The following is a 20,207-nucleotide window of genomic DNA, read 5'->3' on the forward strand; positions in this document are numbered from 1 at the left end:
GGGGTCTTTGTGTCACACACACGCACACACACACATGTTTGTTTTTGTGAATTGTGGCGACATTCCATAGGCGTAATGGTTTTTATACAAACCATATTTTCTGTCGCCCTACACCAACCCAACACCTAAACCTACCCATCACAGAAAACTGTGCACATTTTTACTTTCTCAAAAAAACTCATTTTGTATGATTTATAAGACTTTTGAAGAATGGGGACATGGGGTAAAGTCCTCATAAGTCACCCTCTCCTTGTAATACCTATGTCATACCCATGTCATTATACAAATTTGTGTCCTGATGTCACAAACACACATAGACACACACACACACACACACACACACACACACACACACACACACACACACACACACACACACACACACACACACACACACACACACACACACACACACACACATATACATCCAGCCCTTATAAATCACTAAGGGCATTAACTGGCCTGACAAAAACAGGTGCCATTGAAGAGCACTTTAATGATAACTGTGGCTTGTTAAATTCTGCCTAGAGATGACCCCTGACATGGCTGGAACTGATTTTACAATTTTTGAAAGTTTTTTTTTTTTTAATGATGTCTGATGACTTTTGATGCCACCGATGCATTGTTTACGCTGAGACCAGAGACATATTAAGAAAGTAAAATAAGGGTCAATATTGTGATTTATTAAATCCTGAAGGCTGCGATTGAATTAAATATATATGCAGCACGTTTCAGAGCAAAGTGTAGAACAGTGTTCATTTACATGTGAACAGCTCATGAACTTAACTGACTGTTTGCAAAATATGAAACATAATAAGAAATATTACTATTATAATATTAAAAATTATTATTTTTTATTATTATTAGTAGTAGTAGTTTTGTTGTTGTTGTTGTTGTTATTAGTGTTATCTAAATTACAATCCAATTTTTTATTTTTTTTTTGCAATTAGATTTTGTTCCCCAAATCATTCAGCCATACTATTTGGACTTCATCACAACCCATGTATGATAAACATTCCCATAATAACATAAGTTGAGTGTGATGACATTGCAAACCTCAGCTACATCAGAGTGTTTGCGTTACGGTGTAAATGTAGATGTTGTTTTAGGCCCAGACATCTTTCTTACCATATGATTTTTTCACTCTGCATAAGTTTTGAGAACCTACAGTATTAACAAGACAAACCTACTCTACTATATTTTATTCATATAACACAAACCCAGTCAAGTATATTTTATTAATACAGGCTGCCAGAGTTAGCTCTCGTCTTAGTGACGTCAGCTTTCACAGTCGAACAGCCTACAGTGTGATGCAAGGACATTTACGATGAATAAATAATCTGCTGTACTTAACATGGTGGGGGGAGGACATTATCTTACTCCCTTTGCTTCTGTTTATTCCCTCCTGAAAGGGTAAATACAAACACCAAACAAGCTGCCAGTCTTTTTGAAGCTTTGTCTTTAATTTTTGTACAGCAGAAACTTCACTGTCACCATGTAATATTATTATGGCAATTCTGCTATTGTACTGTCAGAACCTTATACTTAAAGTCTCAATTATTTTTTTCCCCAGGGGAGCGTTTTCAGTGGTGCGACGATGTGTGAAGTTGAGCACAGGCCAAGAATATGCCGCCAAAATCATCAACACCAAAAAACTATCCGCGAGAGGTGAGTCAATTCCTACAAATGTTCTGAAACATATTAAATGTTTTTTTTATAACAGTATAACGGATGGGTTTTAATTGTAGGGACAATTTTACAACTAATAAGTGTGAACATCTAAAACAGTAATTTAAAGTTCCAATATATTGGAAGTACCAAAATATCATTGTGACATACATCCAAGAGAAAATGGTTGTCGACTTGGTTCTATCCATCAGTTATGACATATTGATTAAAAAGTACGAGGTCAAAAAATGTAAAATGTGAAACGTGCATGAATGAATTGTTCACAATAATATTATTGAGATACATTTAGAAAATAGATGAGGTATTTCCATTTCATGCCAACTTGTGGTAGCACCATATGCAGTGATGGTATTATTTGGTAATAACATGGTACTTTGATATGCACTGAATAATTACAATTTTCATTGTAATTATTCATTGTACTGTAGTATTGTCATAGTGCATATTTTGTAGGATAACCATGTCAAAGTCCAAAAAACCATGTCAGTAGTATCAAATTGTAAACGCTCAGAAATACAATCCTAGTACATTTCAAAGGACACTTAAAGTTCTACAACATGCTGAAAACTATATTTAAATCTGCTTCCATGGTTACTGTCATTGCCAAAGACATATCCAAACACCATGGCAATGAGAGAGAAACTACACCAGTGAAATGACAGAAAGCGATTTTCAATTTTTACGACATCCCGCTGTTGACTGAGGGGTGTAAATCTTTTTACGCCCTTCTGTCCTCCCTTCTGAAACTTGAAGCCAGCAGTTGCTTTGCCAAAGTATCATCCTCATCATGTCCTCTAATGGCTGTGTGGTCATTGTGGTCAGAATGTGTAATGTGGAGAACAAGCACTTGACATGTATTTGATTCCACAGACGCTGAAAACCATTTTAAAATAGGCCCAGCAACCTTCTAAATACAGCTTGTGTGGAGAAACACATTGCTGTCTGATTGTGTGGTTAGAGGAAATCAAATTAAGGTTGGGAATGTAGATTTTTTTTTTTTTTCTTTGAAGGAAAGACATCTTGGTTAAATTTCCTGATGCAGACAAGACTGGTCATTATAAACCTATCCAGGTCAAAGTTTACCACAAAACCAAAAAAGTCCCACCCAATAATTGAATTCTGTTATTTTTTGATTTGATGAGCTTTTCTTATTATTTCTATTGTCAACTTAGCCCTTTTCTTTTATTGTAGATTTGTGTTATTGTAGCATTTTGTCACAAAAAGCAAGGATGATAAATGTTCACAGTGTTGGATTTGACATGCATTTGACAAAAGATGGCGCTGCGGTGGGTCATGTAGATTTGGAGTGACTGTCTTTAGGCTGAGATTTACTCTGAGGAGAGAGGAACAATATGATCTGTCAAGGGGTTAGAAGGAGGGTGGGCATGAGAGAGGAAATGTGACCTAGATATACAGAAAGAGAATGAGTGGGAGAGAGAGGGAGAGAGAGAGGGGGAAGGAATCATCATGAATGACTTGGAGAGAAAGATGCATAAAGAGAGAGCTGACAGTGAAGGCACCTTTGGCTCTTGGCAGCTGTGTGTGTGTGCATGTGAAAAAGAGGGAGAGAACAAGCATAGTTAAATGCCTGGAGCACAAGACTCTCATATGATCCAGAGAGATGATCTTCATAACCCTTGCAAAATGCACAAATCATGATGCGTCATAATGATAGTCTAGTCATCCAACAATGAACTAGTCTACTAGTTTATCTACATTTTTCCACAAAAAGTTTTTATATTTTTAGCATGCTGCTCTTCACTTGTACAGTTTAATGTGTCACTTTTTTTTTTTTTTTTTTTAATCTTTATAGCGTCACAGCTATATCCATACATGTTTAGATGGGCGTCATTGTGTAAATCATGTTGAAGGGTTTTTTTAGCATATTGTCACTAGTGTAGAAGTAGAAACGTATTTTATGTATTGTATGTTTTTGATTGGATGGAGGCAGATCTGCTGAATGTGAACTTGAAGGGAATTGTTGTAATAAGGGGTGGGGTTTAAGCAGACTAATGCCAAGTTTACACTACAGGACTTTAAACGTCAGCAGATCGCTGTGCTGTTCAGACTACATGACTTGCTGTTGTGTTCACACTACGTGACACTACGTAAATGATCTGCAACGGGAGGTTACACACTACATGAGCTGATGACAACTGTCACCCAACGACTTTATATGAAAATGGAGGTTGGGAGGAAATTAGATTAAATTTTGAATTAAATTTAATCAAATTTAAAATAACCGTAAGTAACACATAGTTTAAAACATTCTGGTTGACCTCCCAGAGTTAAGGTGACTATTATTTTAGAACGTTTCCCTTATTGTTTCCACGACGACCCGTCATGCTTGTCACGTGACACACCGCAGCCAGCCAGCCACACTGTATGATAGATGTATTGCTTTTCTCACCATGTCATCAACTATCTGATATTCTGATTCTCAAATATGGGCAAGTGAGTGTTTTTTCATTTAAAAAACATATATAACTGGGAGAACAATAGAGTGAGTGAGCTTTATAGTTACTTACACAATGTGTATTTGATATGAATAAACATCAGAAAATTATATTTGAATGGATTGTTATTGCTGCTTCCAAAGACATCAGTGTATATTTCATTGGCTGTTGCGTCGCGACACGTGACACCACTGGATATCGAGTCGGCAGACAGCTCCAGATATTTAGCATGCTAGATATTTGTCTGGCGTCAGCGGCACGTCAACGAGCCTCTTTGATGTGTCATTGAGTAGTTCACACATAAAGATTGGCGAGTGCTGATCACCCGCTGATTTTCCCCAGATTACAGCCCGACCTGTCGGCGAGCTCATTAACTTGCAAAAACGGGCTTAAATCGGGCTTAAAATCCTGTAGTGTAAACTTGGCATAAGTGATTAGAGAAGTCCGGCATACTGTACATCACGAGAGATGTCTAATGTTTAATTGGATTTTGATTAAAAATTACAAGGTCCAAAAGAAAAAAATGAAACATACATGGAATCGTTCACAGTAAGATCAATAACATGCATTTAGAAAACAGATTAATTTCCATTTTATGCCAACTTTAAAGGGTTAGTTCAGACAAAAATGAAAATTCTGTCATTAAGTACTCACCCTCATCACTTCAAACCCATAAGACCTTTGTTCATCTTCAGAACACAAATTAGGATATTTTTGATGAAATCTGTGAGCTATCTGGCCTCCGATACACTGCAACACAATTACCACTTTCAAGGCCCAGAAAGGTAAAGACATCGTTAAAATAGTCCATGTGACTACAGTGGTTCAACCTTAATGTTATGAAACGACGAGAATAATGTTTGCGCAAAAAAACAACACACAGATCTAAATTACACATGTGATTTCTTTCCATGCTGTTTACGTTCACAGGCATAACCGGCTGTGTTTGTGAGCTTGGCATGTTTTTGAGATAATCTTGTGAGTATTTGACAGTTTAAGTACAGTAAAACGTGTTAGAGAAACCTGTTTAAAGGTGCCCTAGAACCAGTTTTTACAAGATGTAATATAAGTCTAAGGTGTCCCCTGAATGTGTCTGTGAAGTTTCAGCTCAAAATACCCCGTAGATTTTTTTAATAAATTTTTTTAACTGCCTATTTTGGGGCATCATTAACTATGCACCGATTCAGGCTGTGGCCCCTTTAAATCTCTCACTCCCTGCCTCCCTGAGCTCTCGACTATAATACAGTGCATTTACAAAGTTCACACAGCTAATATAACCCTCAAATGGATCTTTACAAGATGTTCGTCATGCATGCTGCATGCATGCTTCGGATCATGTGAGTATAGTATTTATTTGGATGTTTACATTTGTTTCTGAATGAGTTTGACAGTGTTCCGTGGCTAACGGGCTAAAGCTAACATTACACACTGTTGGAGAGATTTATAAAAAATGAAGTTGTTTGTGCATTATACAGACTGCAAGTGTTTAAAAATGAAAATAGCGACGACTCTCTTGTCGCCGTGAATACAGTAAGAAACGATGGTAACTTTAACCACATTTAACAGTACATTCACGAGTTCACATATCCATATAATTAAATAGAGTAAAGTTATGCGTATTTGGCGTGCTGTCCGGGGAGAGGGCTCCGAGCTCGGAATTTTGGCCTGAACCCAGAGTACTGCCCTCGGTGTGGTAAAAGTAGATAGAATTATAAGTGAGGAGATGGGGTGGAGGAGGGATGCTGATAAACTCTCAGATGAACAGAAGTCACTCTGCTGAATTTATACCTTTTGACATTGGTTGAGTTGATTAACTGAATGCTCTCCACCTGTGCTAATTAGGTTAATTATCTGAACTTGCTCCTCCCGAATTTTGTTAATAAAACATCATTTAGCAACATACTAATGAAACATTTAGAAAGACAATTTACAAATATCACTAAAAATATCATGTTATCATGGATCATGTCAGTTATTATTGCTCCATCTGCCATTTTTCGCTATTGTTCTTGCTTGCTTACCAAGTCTGATGATTCAGCTGTGCACATCCAGACGTCCTGCCCTTGTCTAATGCTTGAACATGAGCTGGCATATGCAAATATTGGGGGCGTACATATTAATGATCCCGACTGTTACGTAACAGTCGTGTTATGTTGAGATTCGCCTGTCTTTTAAACAAATGAGATTTACATAAGAAGGAGGAAACAATGGTGTTTGAGACTCACTTTATGTCATTTCCATGTACTGAACCCTTGTTATTCAACTATGCCAAGGTAATTTCAATTTTTGATTCTAGGGCACCTTTAATACTCACAGAACGTGCCCTCTGACAGCCAGCTTTCTTTGCACATGCTTCGGATGTGTGCACTCAGACAACCATATATCAGAGGTTTAAACTGTTTAAACACATGCAAACAATTAATTTTCATGAACTGCAATGTCATGTGAGCATGGCCGCGACAGAGATGATTATCAAAACCAAACAGATGTTTTGTTCGTTTTTAGCAGAGTATCCAAGGCACAAGTTTTTACAGTCTCCGCCCTCTTCTGGAAAGCAGGGTGTGGAGCAGCAGCTCATTTGCATTTAAAGACACATACATGAAAACAGCTTTTCCTTTGTTTCTCCTTACATTCAAATGGGCATTTACAACATGGTATAATTAAAATGATCTGTGGGGTATTTTGAGCTAAAACTTCACAGACACATTCTGGGGACATCTGATACTTATAATACATCTTGTAAAAAAGGGACATAATAGGTCACCTTTAAAGTAGATACTTTGGCTCAGAAATGAAGTGTGTTGTGATTTAAAGTTTTTATTTAAATTTTGTACACAAAGACCATTTTAGTTGGAGGGACCTCATTAGGTAGAGCGGAGCTCCATAGCTGGGTTGACAGTGTTTGGTGTTGGCGTACAGCTTCATAAGTATGTGTGTAACTCAGAGAATGCACAGCAGCTGAGCTTAAGGTCAACGCACATCAGTGACAGACAAAAAGGGGGCAGGATTCCAGACCCGGCTAGTAGCCAATCAAGAAGCTTGTGTCTGTTTTACGGGTTAGTATGAGTAAGACGAGGCAGTGCCAAGCCATTAAATGATAAAATATGGCAAGGGTGAGAATAGGGACAGTGCAATATTGAACAATAAATAAAGGTGGAACATGATCAAATGAAAAATAAAACATACAGGCTAATTGGCTCTTCATATGGAACTCCACTGTGTGACCTTGAGCGTCGATTCGAATAAATTTCAGATAAAGGTCAGATGACAAATTTTGTTTATACATTTGGTCCCTGCAAAAAATATTATGACACTTAAGGTGCACTTAAAAATGCATGAATGTCTATGCATTACATAACAAAGGATCAATCCATGTCTCACATTTTTCAAGCAAAAAATGTATTTTTTATTATTTTTTTAGAACAATAGATTGATATTTGTGATATTTGTATGTATGTAATTTGTGTATGTGTAGATAATAGATATTTGGGGTTGTCAATCAGTGGAAAAGTCACTAGAAAAATGGTTCAGTAAAATGAAATTAGTTCTGCCATCATTTATTTGCCACTTTGGTTTGATATTTCGTGCAGTCATGCAATGACATTCTTTTTTTATTTCTTTTTTTTTTTTTTGTGACAAATGTCTAGATCATGTTTGGGACCATCGTATATGCAACCTAGCTTTTCTGAACTATGGTGAATTTGTAAATGTAATATTATATATTATATTAAATTATATATTTTTAAATTAGGTACTTTGATGTGAATGTTTATAATAGCATTTAAATAGTCAAATAGAAGTTTTCATGACTGTATCCTTGCTGGTTGAATTATGTTGTGAATTCAAAACTTTCACTTACTACATCAAAAATTAGTTGTGAAATTTTGCAGACCTAAATGCCCAGTGTTGCAATTTCGCAAGGTTCCATTATACCCCAGTTAGTGTTGCACAATGTACGCAATTAACTAGATACTGCTGTTAAAAACATTTAACATTTAATTAATTAAATTGTTGATGTCGCCTTCAGCCATGTTTGTCATTAGGCAAAGCTGAATATTAATTGCCTGTTGCTGTTGGGTTTAATTTTTCTCATGCGTCTTGAGGCTTTTTATGCTGCTATCAGTTTGGTGAGACATTAGACGCCCTTCTAAAGCATGAATCATACGCTTAAGACATATGTTTTGTATTGGCCTAATCCATCTGGGGCTTGATGGGGTTTTAGTGCTGTCTGTTGATTTTCTCAAGCATCAAGCATTTATTCCCCTTTTTCAGTAGCACATCATCATCATTAGCATCCTCATTATTGTAATCAACAGCCTAGGCAGTGCGTTCTGTGTCCAGATGGGCCAGTTGGGTGCTCTTCAATAACCAGGGCTTATATCGAGAGGTTTGTAGAATTACATATAGATATATATGAGACATAGATATAGACACACAGATGGCTGAGGTCAGGCTTAGGTGACATTCGGGAGAAATATAGATTAGATATTAGCATGGCTTTCACTGTCTGAACCTTAAATCTAATCTGGACATTCTGAAGTAAAACATTGTGTTGAGTCTCTATCTAGCCACCCTCATTTCTGGGCTGCACTGATCTTTTTATCAAGACTAAATGAGATCTGGGACGTTGATTTAGCGCAACTGTGACAAGCTTAATGTTTGTGATTGCTGCCTCCTTTCATGTTTTTGTGCCAAATGCTCAACACTTGACACAGGAAATAATAATGATGTAATCAAAAAAAACAACATAATGGCATATCAGGTATGTGATGATGCCAATTCTAATGAAAACATGGCCTGTAACTCTGTATCTATATTGGAGCTATGACCACTGTGACATTTTTGAAATTTTGTTTATTTTGAAGCTTTTTTTTTTTTTTTAATTCTACCCAGTAATTCACAATATGTGAATTGCTCTTGGGTAAGGATGCACTGTATTTTGGTACCATGTCAGTTATGGACTAATGTAGAGGTTTTTATTATTGCATCAGTCAGTATTGGATATGTATCGATGACAGATATTGTTAATTAATTGCACATGTTCATTTTAGCTTATTTTTATAGTTAGGTTATATTTAACAGATCTCAAAAGAAAGATCTATTTAATACAAAATAAAAAATCTGCTCAACACGTCCTATGTGTTTCTGTTTTTGTCCCTCAGACCATCAGAAGCTCGAACGAGAAGCTCGAATCTGTCGTCTGCTGAAACACCCCAATATTGGTGAGCTTTTTACCCCCACAACTTATAATGGAAAAAAAATTACATTATTTAGATAGATGTTGTGTGATTTTGGTTCCTACAGCCACAATAAAACCTCATTTCCTTTCTCCTTTTCTGTTTTAGTTCGTCTGCATGACAGTATATCAGAGGAGGGGTTCCACTACCTACTGTTTGATTTGTAAGTGTCATTATACTTCCTGTCAGAATGTTCCTCCGTTTCCCGTCATCAAATTAGCTTTGACTTGAGGAACAACGCATCTTAAAATGATTCATCCCTCATATGCTATGTGCCTTTCTGCACTGTTAAAGGGATAATTCACGCAAAAATAAAAAATGCTCTCATCATCTGCTCACAACACTATGAATGCGAATGGAGTACTTCTGCCTTCAAGTCATGTTTGAACGTATTTAAGAGATGAGCACACATGCACCCCATAAATTGTTATTGATCATAGAAAGGTCTTACAATTGGCCAACACATTTATTATATTCTGACCAAAATTGCTTGAATGTACATCACGTTGTAATTATGATTTTTAAAATTCATAAGTAGGTGCTTCCCAAGAGGATTTTCTGCTTTTCTGATGAAAGTGGATAGTAACCAGTGGCTGCCAAACTCCTAAAAGGATTAAAACAAAGCTGCACTTTTAAATTTTAGTTTAAGATTTAGCCATTTGTTATGGTCCTTTGTCAATTTTATTAGTTTTTTAAAAAAATATTTCTATTTAGCTTTTTTTTTTTTTAATTCAGTTTTGATTTAATTTCATTTTCAAGTTTATTTTGTTCCAGCTTTATTTCAGGTACTGAAAACTTTTAATATTTTTAGTTTTTGTTAACCAAAACAACACTTGTGTTTTGTATTCCAAGTCTTCAAAAGCCATATTTTTTGTGAACTATCCCTTTAAGAATACATGAGCTTCATGACCTATAATTTGCAACAAGTGAACTAAAACATGTTGATAATACGTGTAATAATTATAATGAGATGCACCGATACTGAATTTCTCCACCAATGCCGATTATTACCGATAGCCAATTATTCAGAATATCTGCCGATCGGTACCGATAGTTCGATTTCTTTGAGGAAAAAAAAACTCTACCAACTAATGATGTACCCTCTCATTTGGTACTAGATTACTATAATATTAGAGGTTAAAATTAACAACAGAGCCCAAACTATTATATTCAACTGCTATTCATTCTCAGAAATAATTAGACTCAAATAAAAACTGCAATGTTTGTATACAACTCATTTGCACATAAGGTAGTTTTTTTTATAAACACTTGTCTTCATGACAAATTTATTCAAACATACATATATAATTAACAGTAAATAAGCTCCTCTCTAGTGTTTTTATAGCTAACTAAACATTGGATAACTTTCCTGAGGTAAATGCAACAAGTGGCATATTGTTCTCATATTGACGTCTTTTCTGCAAACTCTTGCTCTTTACTGTCACTTGAACTGAGCTCCTACAGAAATCTGTCCCATCACATTTAAGAGCATCTAACACCATTTGATTTTCTTGATAAAATGGGCAGAATTTCTTATCAAAATAACAAAGCACAAAACATGTTTGGTGTAAGGAAAAACCACTGACCTGGCAACCCTGGCTTGAACTATAGGTGATTCATAGGGTCAAATAGAGTCTGCTTTAATATATTTTTTTAACAGTTTAACATTGTCACATTAACTTCGACAGTATGAGTTGCTGTCAGACACATTTTCCCACCTCCTGTTATATAATCGTTCGTTAGTGAAAATAATTGCTTTTATTGGCCAATACATCAGTGTATTCGTAATCATTATGCATATAACGCATTATAAAGTTTTATATTGTAGTATCTTCATTAAAAATACAGTGTTATCAGATGGGGTATAATCAAAAAATTTTAATGCCTCCCCAAAAGCACGGCGTCTTTGAGAATCTTTGGTTTTCACAGTTCTGGCTTTCCTGAGACTTTTTGCATTGGATTCACATCTCCATGGAAACTGAGCTTGAGGAAGAGACGTGCACAAGGACAGGAATTCTGTTTGAATGATCAAAAAGCCAGGGTGAACTTGTTTCCTGTGTTTTAGGGTGACTGGAGGTGAACTGTTTGAGGACATTGTAGCCAGAGAGTACTACAGTGAAGCAGATGCCAGGTAAGAATGCTTTTCTTAATGTTTTCCGTTTCTCTGTGCCTCTCTTCTACCCTTTCCTGTCCTCTCTCATTGGCCCTAGCTTGTTGCACCCAGTACCACCACATACATATTCACTTGTTTTGCATTTGGAGGTGCTATTTGAAATAGCATCTACCACAGTGCAACACACAGATCTTTCTCTTTGTCCAGCACACACACTAGGGTGAAATATGACCTTTTGCCTAAAAAGGTGGCACGACAGAACTGGACACTAACATTGTTTGAGGAAATGAACTGTATGCTGTTGTGTGTAGTTCAGGTGCTTTGTGTGAACTATATAAAGTGCCTTAGAACAATTCTAGAGTGTTGCTGTTGTGTGTTTTGTCTAGATATATCTTTTTCCACTGATCTATCTCTGTCCTTTCATCATGCATTATGTCTCTCTCCCTCTCATACACAAACACCTGCTCAAACACGGACACAGCCTTCCTGCAGACAATTTTTTGGTTATCCCCTACAGATCCACAGTGTGTGAGTGTGTGGTCGTGTGCTAGATACCAGGGTTTGCAGTATGTAGTTAAAGGTGTTAGTCCTGAGCATTATCACCTCTGTGGTGCAGCCCATATATGCAATTCATGCTGACTTTGCTGTGTGCATCCTGTGGGTGTGTGTAACACATTCATTTGGGCAGTCTCTTGTGGGGTTTTTTGATCCAGTGCTTGAGACATAGTATTGTTAGTGTGGATGGGTGTGGCATAGCATAGCAGTTAAATGTCTGGCCTGGTAACTGGTAAAAGTGATAAAAGTTTAAACCCTGCAAGAGATGATACATAAACTACCACCATTTTTACCTTAACACTAAACCTCAGGTTTCTTTTAGGTTAGTGCACATGTAACATTTGACAAATGTATGTGTGAGTATGTGTATATACTATATGTATGTATGTGTGTGTGTGTATATACAGCTATGGAAAAAATTAAGAGACCACTCCAAGTTTAGAAATCAATGTTAAGTTGTCTCTTAATTTTTTCCATAGCTGTGTATATATATATACATATATATATATACACATTTAAAAACCATATGTTTTACATATTAGATAAAATTAGTGTAAATATATAGTATATATTTAATTTTTTTATCTAAATATATAAGACGTTTTGAAAAGTCTGCATTTATTTGATTCAAATACAGTAAATATATGTAATATTGTGAAATATTATTACAATTTTAAATAATTGTTGAATGTTTTCTTTTGAATATATTTTAAAGTGTAATTTATTCCTGTGTTGGCAAAGCTGAATTTTCAGCATCATTACTTCAGTCTTCAGTGTCTCAGATGTACTACTTAGTATTTTGTGAAAAATGTGATACATTTACAGGTTCCTGAAAAATAGAAAGTTAAAAAACAGCTTTAATTTGAAATAGTTTGTTTTGTAACAATGTAAAAGTCTTTACTGTCATTTTTGGTCAATTTAATGTGTCCTTGCTGAACAAAAGTTTTTTCTTAAAAAAATTAACTGAATCCAAAATTGTCAACATTTTTAGTGAGTATTATAAAAATATAAAATAAATAAAATGTACATACATTTTATATAAATAAAAATAAATAAATAAAAAATAAATAAATTAAAAAAAATACATATATTTGTAATTTAAGTGCAGCATTTAATTGTCAACAGTTCTGTGCAAAACGAGTACTCAACTAGTCGATTACTTGTACACATCCCTAATACAATTGTTATTAAGGGTTGCCAGTTCAATATAAACCACAGTTACTGAGTCTCACTGTCTTGATCTGTCACAGCTATTAAAGTTGAGCAATGTGCTCTTGTGCCCAGCTGTTAGTTACCGCATTACACTTTAGCTGAGCTAAAGGGCAGTTTACATTTTTAAAGTGTACTTGCATGATGTTTACACTGTAATTACTGCAATTACATGTACTGTAGTATATTGCACAGGGGCTCTTAAAATAGGTTTATATAAAGCACAGAGAGGCCTCTTGAGATGAAATTATAGGCCGATAACGGTGTCTGTCTGAATCAAGTGCTAGCTTCCATTCCCTAGATATCCTTTTCAAATAAAATGCAGGTTATCACAGCACAATTGTGAGGGTGATATTGCTTTTATACAACCTACACTTCAGACACAACAAAAACAACAATAATAATAATATAAAATAAATGTCATTGTTTTTATATTAAATAATAATTATTACATTTATTCATAAATGTTCATTATCAGAAATATCACTTAGAAGTGGATTATTATTTCCCACTATAATCATTATAAAGTTGTAAAGGTGATGGAGAAATCAAATGTTTCTGTGTGTCTTTTGTGGGAGTGGATGCAGTTTCCTCTCTAGTGCTCATCTCCTGCTGACCTGCTTCCAGCCACCTGCTGTCTGTCCCTCCTCTCGCTCTCTTTCTCTTTTTCCATTCTTTCCATCTCTGTTGTTCTCTCTTTCACTCTAAATGCCCCTCTTCTTGTGAAGCCCTGCAGCCGTGCGCTGCCCCCTGCCTCCTCAGAGAGAGGGAGAAACTAGGGCTCCAATTAACACACATAATTAGGGCCTCATTTTTCTCCCCTCCTTTCTCCACCTGTCTCTCTTTCTGTCTGCCTTCTCTCATTTATTCGGATATTCTAGCTCTCTCATTCTGTGTGTGAGGGTGTCACTGACACCTTCACCGCTGTGTTATGGCTCTTGTTGTTGGATGTGTGACAGAAAGAGAGTATGACACTAATGTGAAAAGAAACTGACCCAAGTTTTAGTGATTGAAAGCAGATGAAGGACTTCAATTCAATTCATTTATTTGTATAGCGCTTTTCACGATACATATCGTTTCAAAGCAGCTTTACAGAGAGTGCATGTCAACATTACAATTTAGAGAATGCAGTTAGCTAACAATGTAATAACAATGTAATAAACTTCACTATTCATCTCTTATTCATTTTGTTTGTCAAGCTAGTCTGTTAAAACATTTGTAGTTTCTATAGATCTATAGTTTTACCGTATATATGGTAAAACTAAAGAATATATATATATATATATATATATATATATATATATATATATATATATATATATATATATATATATATTTGTATATATATATATATTTGTATATATTGTGATGTTCTTCCTTTAAATTCTATGTTTTTGTCCTAACCAGACGTGACAGTGGACTGATTGACACTGATTGGTTTGTATTTCTGTGGTGTTGTGCTGATTAGTTGAAATAAGGCTGCACCAAAATTTTGGTCGCCGAAAATTATCAGCCGAAAATGCCTTTTTCAGTTTTTGGCCAAAAATATAAGACGAAAATATAAGCTGAAAACATGCTGCCCTGCCCCACTCCTCCATGTTCAGCGATCAGGTTTCACTCTTGCACAGCATGTTTTGTAACTTTGCAAGCGGCTCTACATCCGAAGATGAACAACTCCGAAACGACTGCTCTATGTTCCGCTCCGTGTGCGCTGCGTTCTCGGCTCAAAATGTTTCTCTCTGTGTTTGCACTGTGCTCAGTGTTCCGCTCCATGTGTGCGCTCTCTGCTCAGTTGCTCACAGCACAAACGCTCCACACATGTACCACTCACGCTCACCGGAAAAGCAACGTCCGTTTAAATAACATGCCCACATGAAATGTTTGTTTCTGATTACAATAGCCCTACTGTGCTGTAACATGGTGTGGTATAGCCATGCTGGGTAACGCTGGTAAAATGAAGCTACCCTCTCAATCACTGATCCACTCCCTGCTGTCTGCTCATGTGTTCTGATAATAATAGCTTTGTAGGACTATACTTTATTTTGATAAGTTGTCAAAAAATAAATCTGTTAAATCTCATTCTCTTGCATAGAACTAAATGAAAGTGTGGTTATTTTATTCTATTGGCTTGTATTTTTTAAAATCAGATTGAGTAAAATGATTGAATTTAATTAAAAAGTATAATAATAATACAATTATACAAAAAATGAATTTAAAATATGAAATGAATAATTATTTTAAAAAAAGTAATTTTCAGTTTCAGTTTTCAGCCAAGTGCATCCAGAATTTTCGGTTTCGGCCCAAAACTTAATTTCAGTGCATCCCTACTGTGAAATCTCACTAGTCTAAAGTCTTGCCTTTCATAACTAGTGCTGGGTGGTTTGACCAAAAATCTGTATCACATATTTTTTTTTTTTTTTTTCCTGCGGTTTCACTGTATATCACGGTTCTTTTCTCTGGACCTTTATTTTTGCATATTTTACTGTCAGGAGTACAGGGAATATATATTATATAAACATTGTAAGGACAAATAAAAATTAATTAAAACATTTTATCAAATCTGTTCATAAATCTAACAATTTAGTTTAAAATGTAATCACATTAATTTAATTAATGAGAAATTAATGAGAAGTAGGCTACGTTTGACGTTTAGACGAAACTGCGGCACTCATTCATACAGACTTCAGATTTCAATAGTTGATTCCATTAGTGTAAGAATGCAGTTAATAGAAGTCTGCTCTCTATACACTCTACACAGCACTTCATGGCCATTGAATAGATACAGCAGCTGTTTCAGCTACACACCGGTTTGTCGGTTTTTGAAAAATACATATTGGTCTCGAAATTGAAACCGGTTTACTGCCCAGCACTTGTCATAACCATACATTGAGTAAGGTATAATCCACGGCTAGCCATGCATTAAAGGATTTTAATGCACGACGTAGAGGCGAAGAACCACCCGACGCGAAGCGGAAGTATAAAGACACTTAAATTAAATGAAAACAATACCAAAAAAAAAAAGAAAAGAAATCACGGTTTATACCTGCTCTGAGACACATCAAATTTGAAACACTGTATTCACGTCCAGCGGTAGACTGAACAGAGGCATAAAACTCCCACAATGTCTCATTTAAAAGAGAAGCAGAGTAGGTCTCGACATCACAATTGTTCTGTCTTTGGCGCAAAAAGTCACTGAAAGTGTTAACTGCCCATTTAGTTGTCTTTTTCGTATTGACCTCATCTTTGTCGTCTTCTATCTAGCTCTGCCGGTGTTAATTCTTTGTGCCGCTTTTTGTCATTCAACGTCTTCTCCAAGTCTTCCATTTCATCTTGTGCCTGGGCCCATTTCTCAAAATTGCCATATTCACCATACAAATGAAACGATATGCAAAAATCATCCGTTTAGCCTACCTAAATAAATGCTTTCATATATGTCTCAGTTTGCAAGCGTAACTGTGTTACTATAGGTACCAATGTTTATAGTGGTGGATTAATTTCAATCTGTAATCAAACAGACTGGAACTACCTGTACATTAAACGGTTTTACTGCACACCTTCCAGCCAATCAGAATCAAGTATTTAAACAGACCAAGGTATAAACATCAAAAATTTCCTTAAATTTCTGTAATTGTGTTACATCATGTAGCAGTTTCACATTCAGTGTGGACAGAAAAAAAAAATCACTGGAAACTTGTCACATTTTGTCTGGTTGAAACATAGTGTTGATTGAATTTTGCCCACTCACAGTTTTGATCAGATCAATTTTAAAAATCTATCTGAGTACTCGAGTTACTCCCCTGAGCAGGTAGGCAAAAACACATATATATAAAAACACTGGATAGTGAAAAATTATGTTGGGTAAGGTATAAATATACTCTATCGTTTGGGGGCAGTAAGATTTTTTTCTTTTAAAAAATTATTTATTAAGCAAGAATGCATTACATTGATCAAATATGAGATTAAAGACATTTATAATGTTACAAAATATTTTATTTCAAATAAATGTTTTCTTTTGAATTTTCTATTTATCAAAGAATCCTGAAAAAAATATTAACTGTTGATAATAATGTCTACAGAACAATCACTGGCTCTGTACCTCTATACCTAAACTCACTACTTCAGACTTATGTGCCCTCCAGAAGCTTGCGTTCTGCAAGTGAATGTCGCCTTGTGATGCCATCCCAAAGAGACACAAAATCACTTTGACAGACCTTTACCTGGACTGTTCCCTGCTGGTGGAATGACCTGCCAAACTCAACCCTAGAGGCTTTCAAGAAACGGCTAAAGACGCATCTTTTTCATTAACACTTGACCCGTTAATACTGCCACTTATTATTCTATTACATTTTGAATGTATCTTTTATTATTGTAAAAAGAAAAACATCATGTGCTAGACTAACTGGGACTAGTCACAGTAATTGCATTTTGTTGCCCTATTGTTGATTTGATTGCTTCTATTGTTATTCTCATTTGTAAGTTGCTTTGGATAAATGCGTCTGCTAAATTATTAAATGTAAATGTTAATATTTCTTGAGCACCAAATCAGCATATTAGAATGAATTCTGAAGGATCATGTGACACTGAAGACTGGAGTAATGATGTTGAAAATTCCGTTTTGCCATCACAGGAATAAATTATATTTTGAAACAAATTAAAATAGAAAATTATCAGTTTAAATATTTACTGTATTTTTGATCAAATAAATGCAGCCTTGGTGAGTATAAGGGACTTTTTTCAAAAAAAAAAAATAATAATAATAATTATACATCTTACTGATCCCAAACCCAAATATATGGTGTTTGTGTGTGTGTGTACTTGTTCTTCAAAGACATTATATATTGTTGTAAATCCCCACACCCACATTTATTCTCACATTTAACACACACACGCTCACTCTCTACACCTGTTTCTCCTCACTTCCCTTCTACTCTCTCTCTCTCTTTCTCTCTGATGTTGTTCTTGTTGTTTATGGTTGTGTGTCTCATGTCTAAATGGTTCTGTCTCTTCACTTCCACCATTCACCCTTTTAATCATCATTTTCATCTCCCTCTCTTCCCTCTCCTCTTTTACATCACTCTTCCCATCTCTTGTGTATCGATCATTCCACCTGTCACCTTGCTTTCTCTGTCATCTCTGCTCCTTTTGTTCAATGCACTGCCATCACTCCATCAATCGTTTGATTTCACTCTATCCATCCTCACATCTCCCCTACCTCTCACCCCCCCCTCTCCTTTTTCTTTTCTTCCGTTTTGTCTTCACAGTCACTGTATGCATCAGATTCTAGACAGTGTCCATCATATTCACCAACATGACATAGTGCACAGGGACCTGAAGGTCAGTATGTAGCTCACACACTGCCTGTAAATGGCCTGTCTGTTTGCCCCTGCTTGCTCCTGTCTGTGTGTCTGTAGTTGTAGCCTGTCTTGTCTGTCTGTTTTTATGTGTATGGCATCATGGGCTTCCCCTAATCCATTGACTGCCTTCCCAAACCTCCCGAAACCTTACTTCTTGCGCTTGATCTTTAGCTTGATGCTGTTGTTCAGATGATCAAAACTTTTAAGGTGTTATGGATATTTTTTTTGTTTTTTTATTTTTATTTCTATTTCTTGATTCTTTGACTTACTTTTAAAGGGACAGTTCACCCAAAAATACAAATTCATTTACTCACACTCATGTTGGTCCAAACCTTCTTGACAGAAGAAAGTAAGTCAAACATATTTGGAATGACATAAGGGTGAGTAAAAGATAACAGAACTATCCCTTAAATTATATTTAAATTCTGTTACTGTGTATTCAAAGTTTCATAGTGCTTATTTGTATAAACATTCTTAAATTACTGTATGTTAGAGTATTCGTACCTTGTTTTCTGTGTCAAAAATGCTGGGTAAACATTTGATTGAGGTAGTAGAGCCCTATGAAATCCATTTTATTTTTTTTGTTTCATTTTTCTGCATTCCATTTTAATGGTTTAATTAAATTTTAATAAAAGCAAAAAATAATGTATAATCAATTGAATTCTTAAATTTATAATTTATTACATTTTTAACAATGATAATGTCCTATGAAATGTTTTTTTTTTCTCCTGAAATTCTGTGTCTGTTTTAATTTTCTGGATTCTGTGTTTTATGATTTAATATAAATTTCTTTAAAAAAAAACTGGTTGTAATCAAATGAATGCATTAAAAACTTTATCAATTTAATTAATCTTTGAAATGTAATGAAATTTGAACAATTCCTTTAATATTTTTTGGCAAACTAAGTGCTGCAATTAAAACATGAAATATTGTGTGATATTTCTTAAAAGTAATCTTAAGTAATTAAAAATAACGTTATTATTACTATTTTTATTATTATTATTATTGTTACTTTTCAGAAGTACATTCTATTGTACAATAGTGATATAATTAATGTCATGATTTCTTCAAGTTGAAGCGAAGACCTTTGAGTTTCTGTGTGTATCCAATTTTTTTATCAAAAGAAATAGTCAGATGCTATGAAGTGAACTCTCAGAGCAGCTCTGGATATGAAGTTGTTCAAGTTCATGTCCTCATATAGTGAGACGGCAGACACTGAAAACACCGAAAGGATCACGCATGCTTTAGTATGTGTGTACTAGACGAAACTGCGCCACTCATTCACACAGACATGCAGAACATGTAGATTTCATATGGCTTTTTGCACTTCTATATTATTGTATATAATAGGGCTGGGTATTGACACTAATTTCATGATTCGTTTTGAATTCTATTCACAAGCTTGCGATTCGATTTGATTCTGATTCAATTTGATTTGATATGGATTATTTTGGATATATACTGTATCAGGTACAGTACATGGCAAATTTTCTCAAGGAAAAATCTCTCTGCTTCAGTATCTCACAGAAGTGAGTACACCCTTCACATTTTTGTAAATATTTTATTATATCTTTTCATGTGACAACACTGAAGA

General features: G+C 35.3%; 1 protein-coding gene across 22 annotated transcripts in view; it reads left to right on the top strand.

The window, feature by feature from the left end:
• Positions 1–20,207, top strand: part of camk2b1 (calcium/calmodulin-dependent protein kinase (CaM kinase) II beta 1) — a 90,950-nt gene that overhangs the window by 1,414 nt on the left and 69,329 nt on the right. For 20 of the 22 annotated variants that reach the window (XR_010896879.1, XM_067406152.1, XM_067406171.1 and 17 more), the window contains exons 2-6: positions 1,574–1,668; positions 9,308–9,367; positions 9,491–9,545; positions 11,448–11,513; positions 18,521–18,593. Coding sequence is in view for 20 of the 22 variants with exons in the window: in XM_067406152.1 (XP_067262253.1) it covers positions 1,574–1,668; positions 9,308–9,367; positions 9,491–9,545; positions 11,448–11,513; positions 18,521–18,593 (349 nt within the window). In the remaining 2 variants the exon portion in view is untranslated. Of the gene's footprint in view, positions 1–1,573; positions 1,669–9,307; positions 9,368–9,490; positions 9,546–11,447; positions 11,514–14,708; positions 18,594–20,207 lie in introns of those variants that run through there. The other 2 variants (XM_067406179.1, XM_067406169.1) reach the window with 2 other exon arrangements.

The sequence above is a fragment of the Chanodichthys erythropterus genome, chromosome 13, assembly GCF_024489055.1.
Source record: "Chanodichthys erythropterus isolate Z2021 chromosome 13, ASM2448905v1, whole genome shotgun sequence".
Taxonomy (NCBI): Eukaryota; Metazoa; Chordata; class Actinopteri; order Cypriniformes; family Xenocyprididae; genus Chanodichthys; species Chanodichthys erythropterus.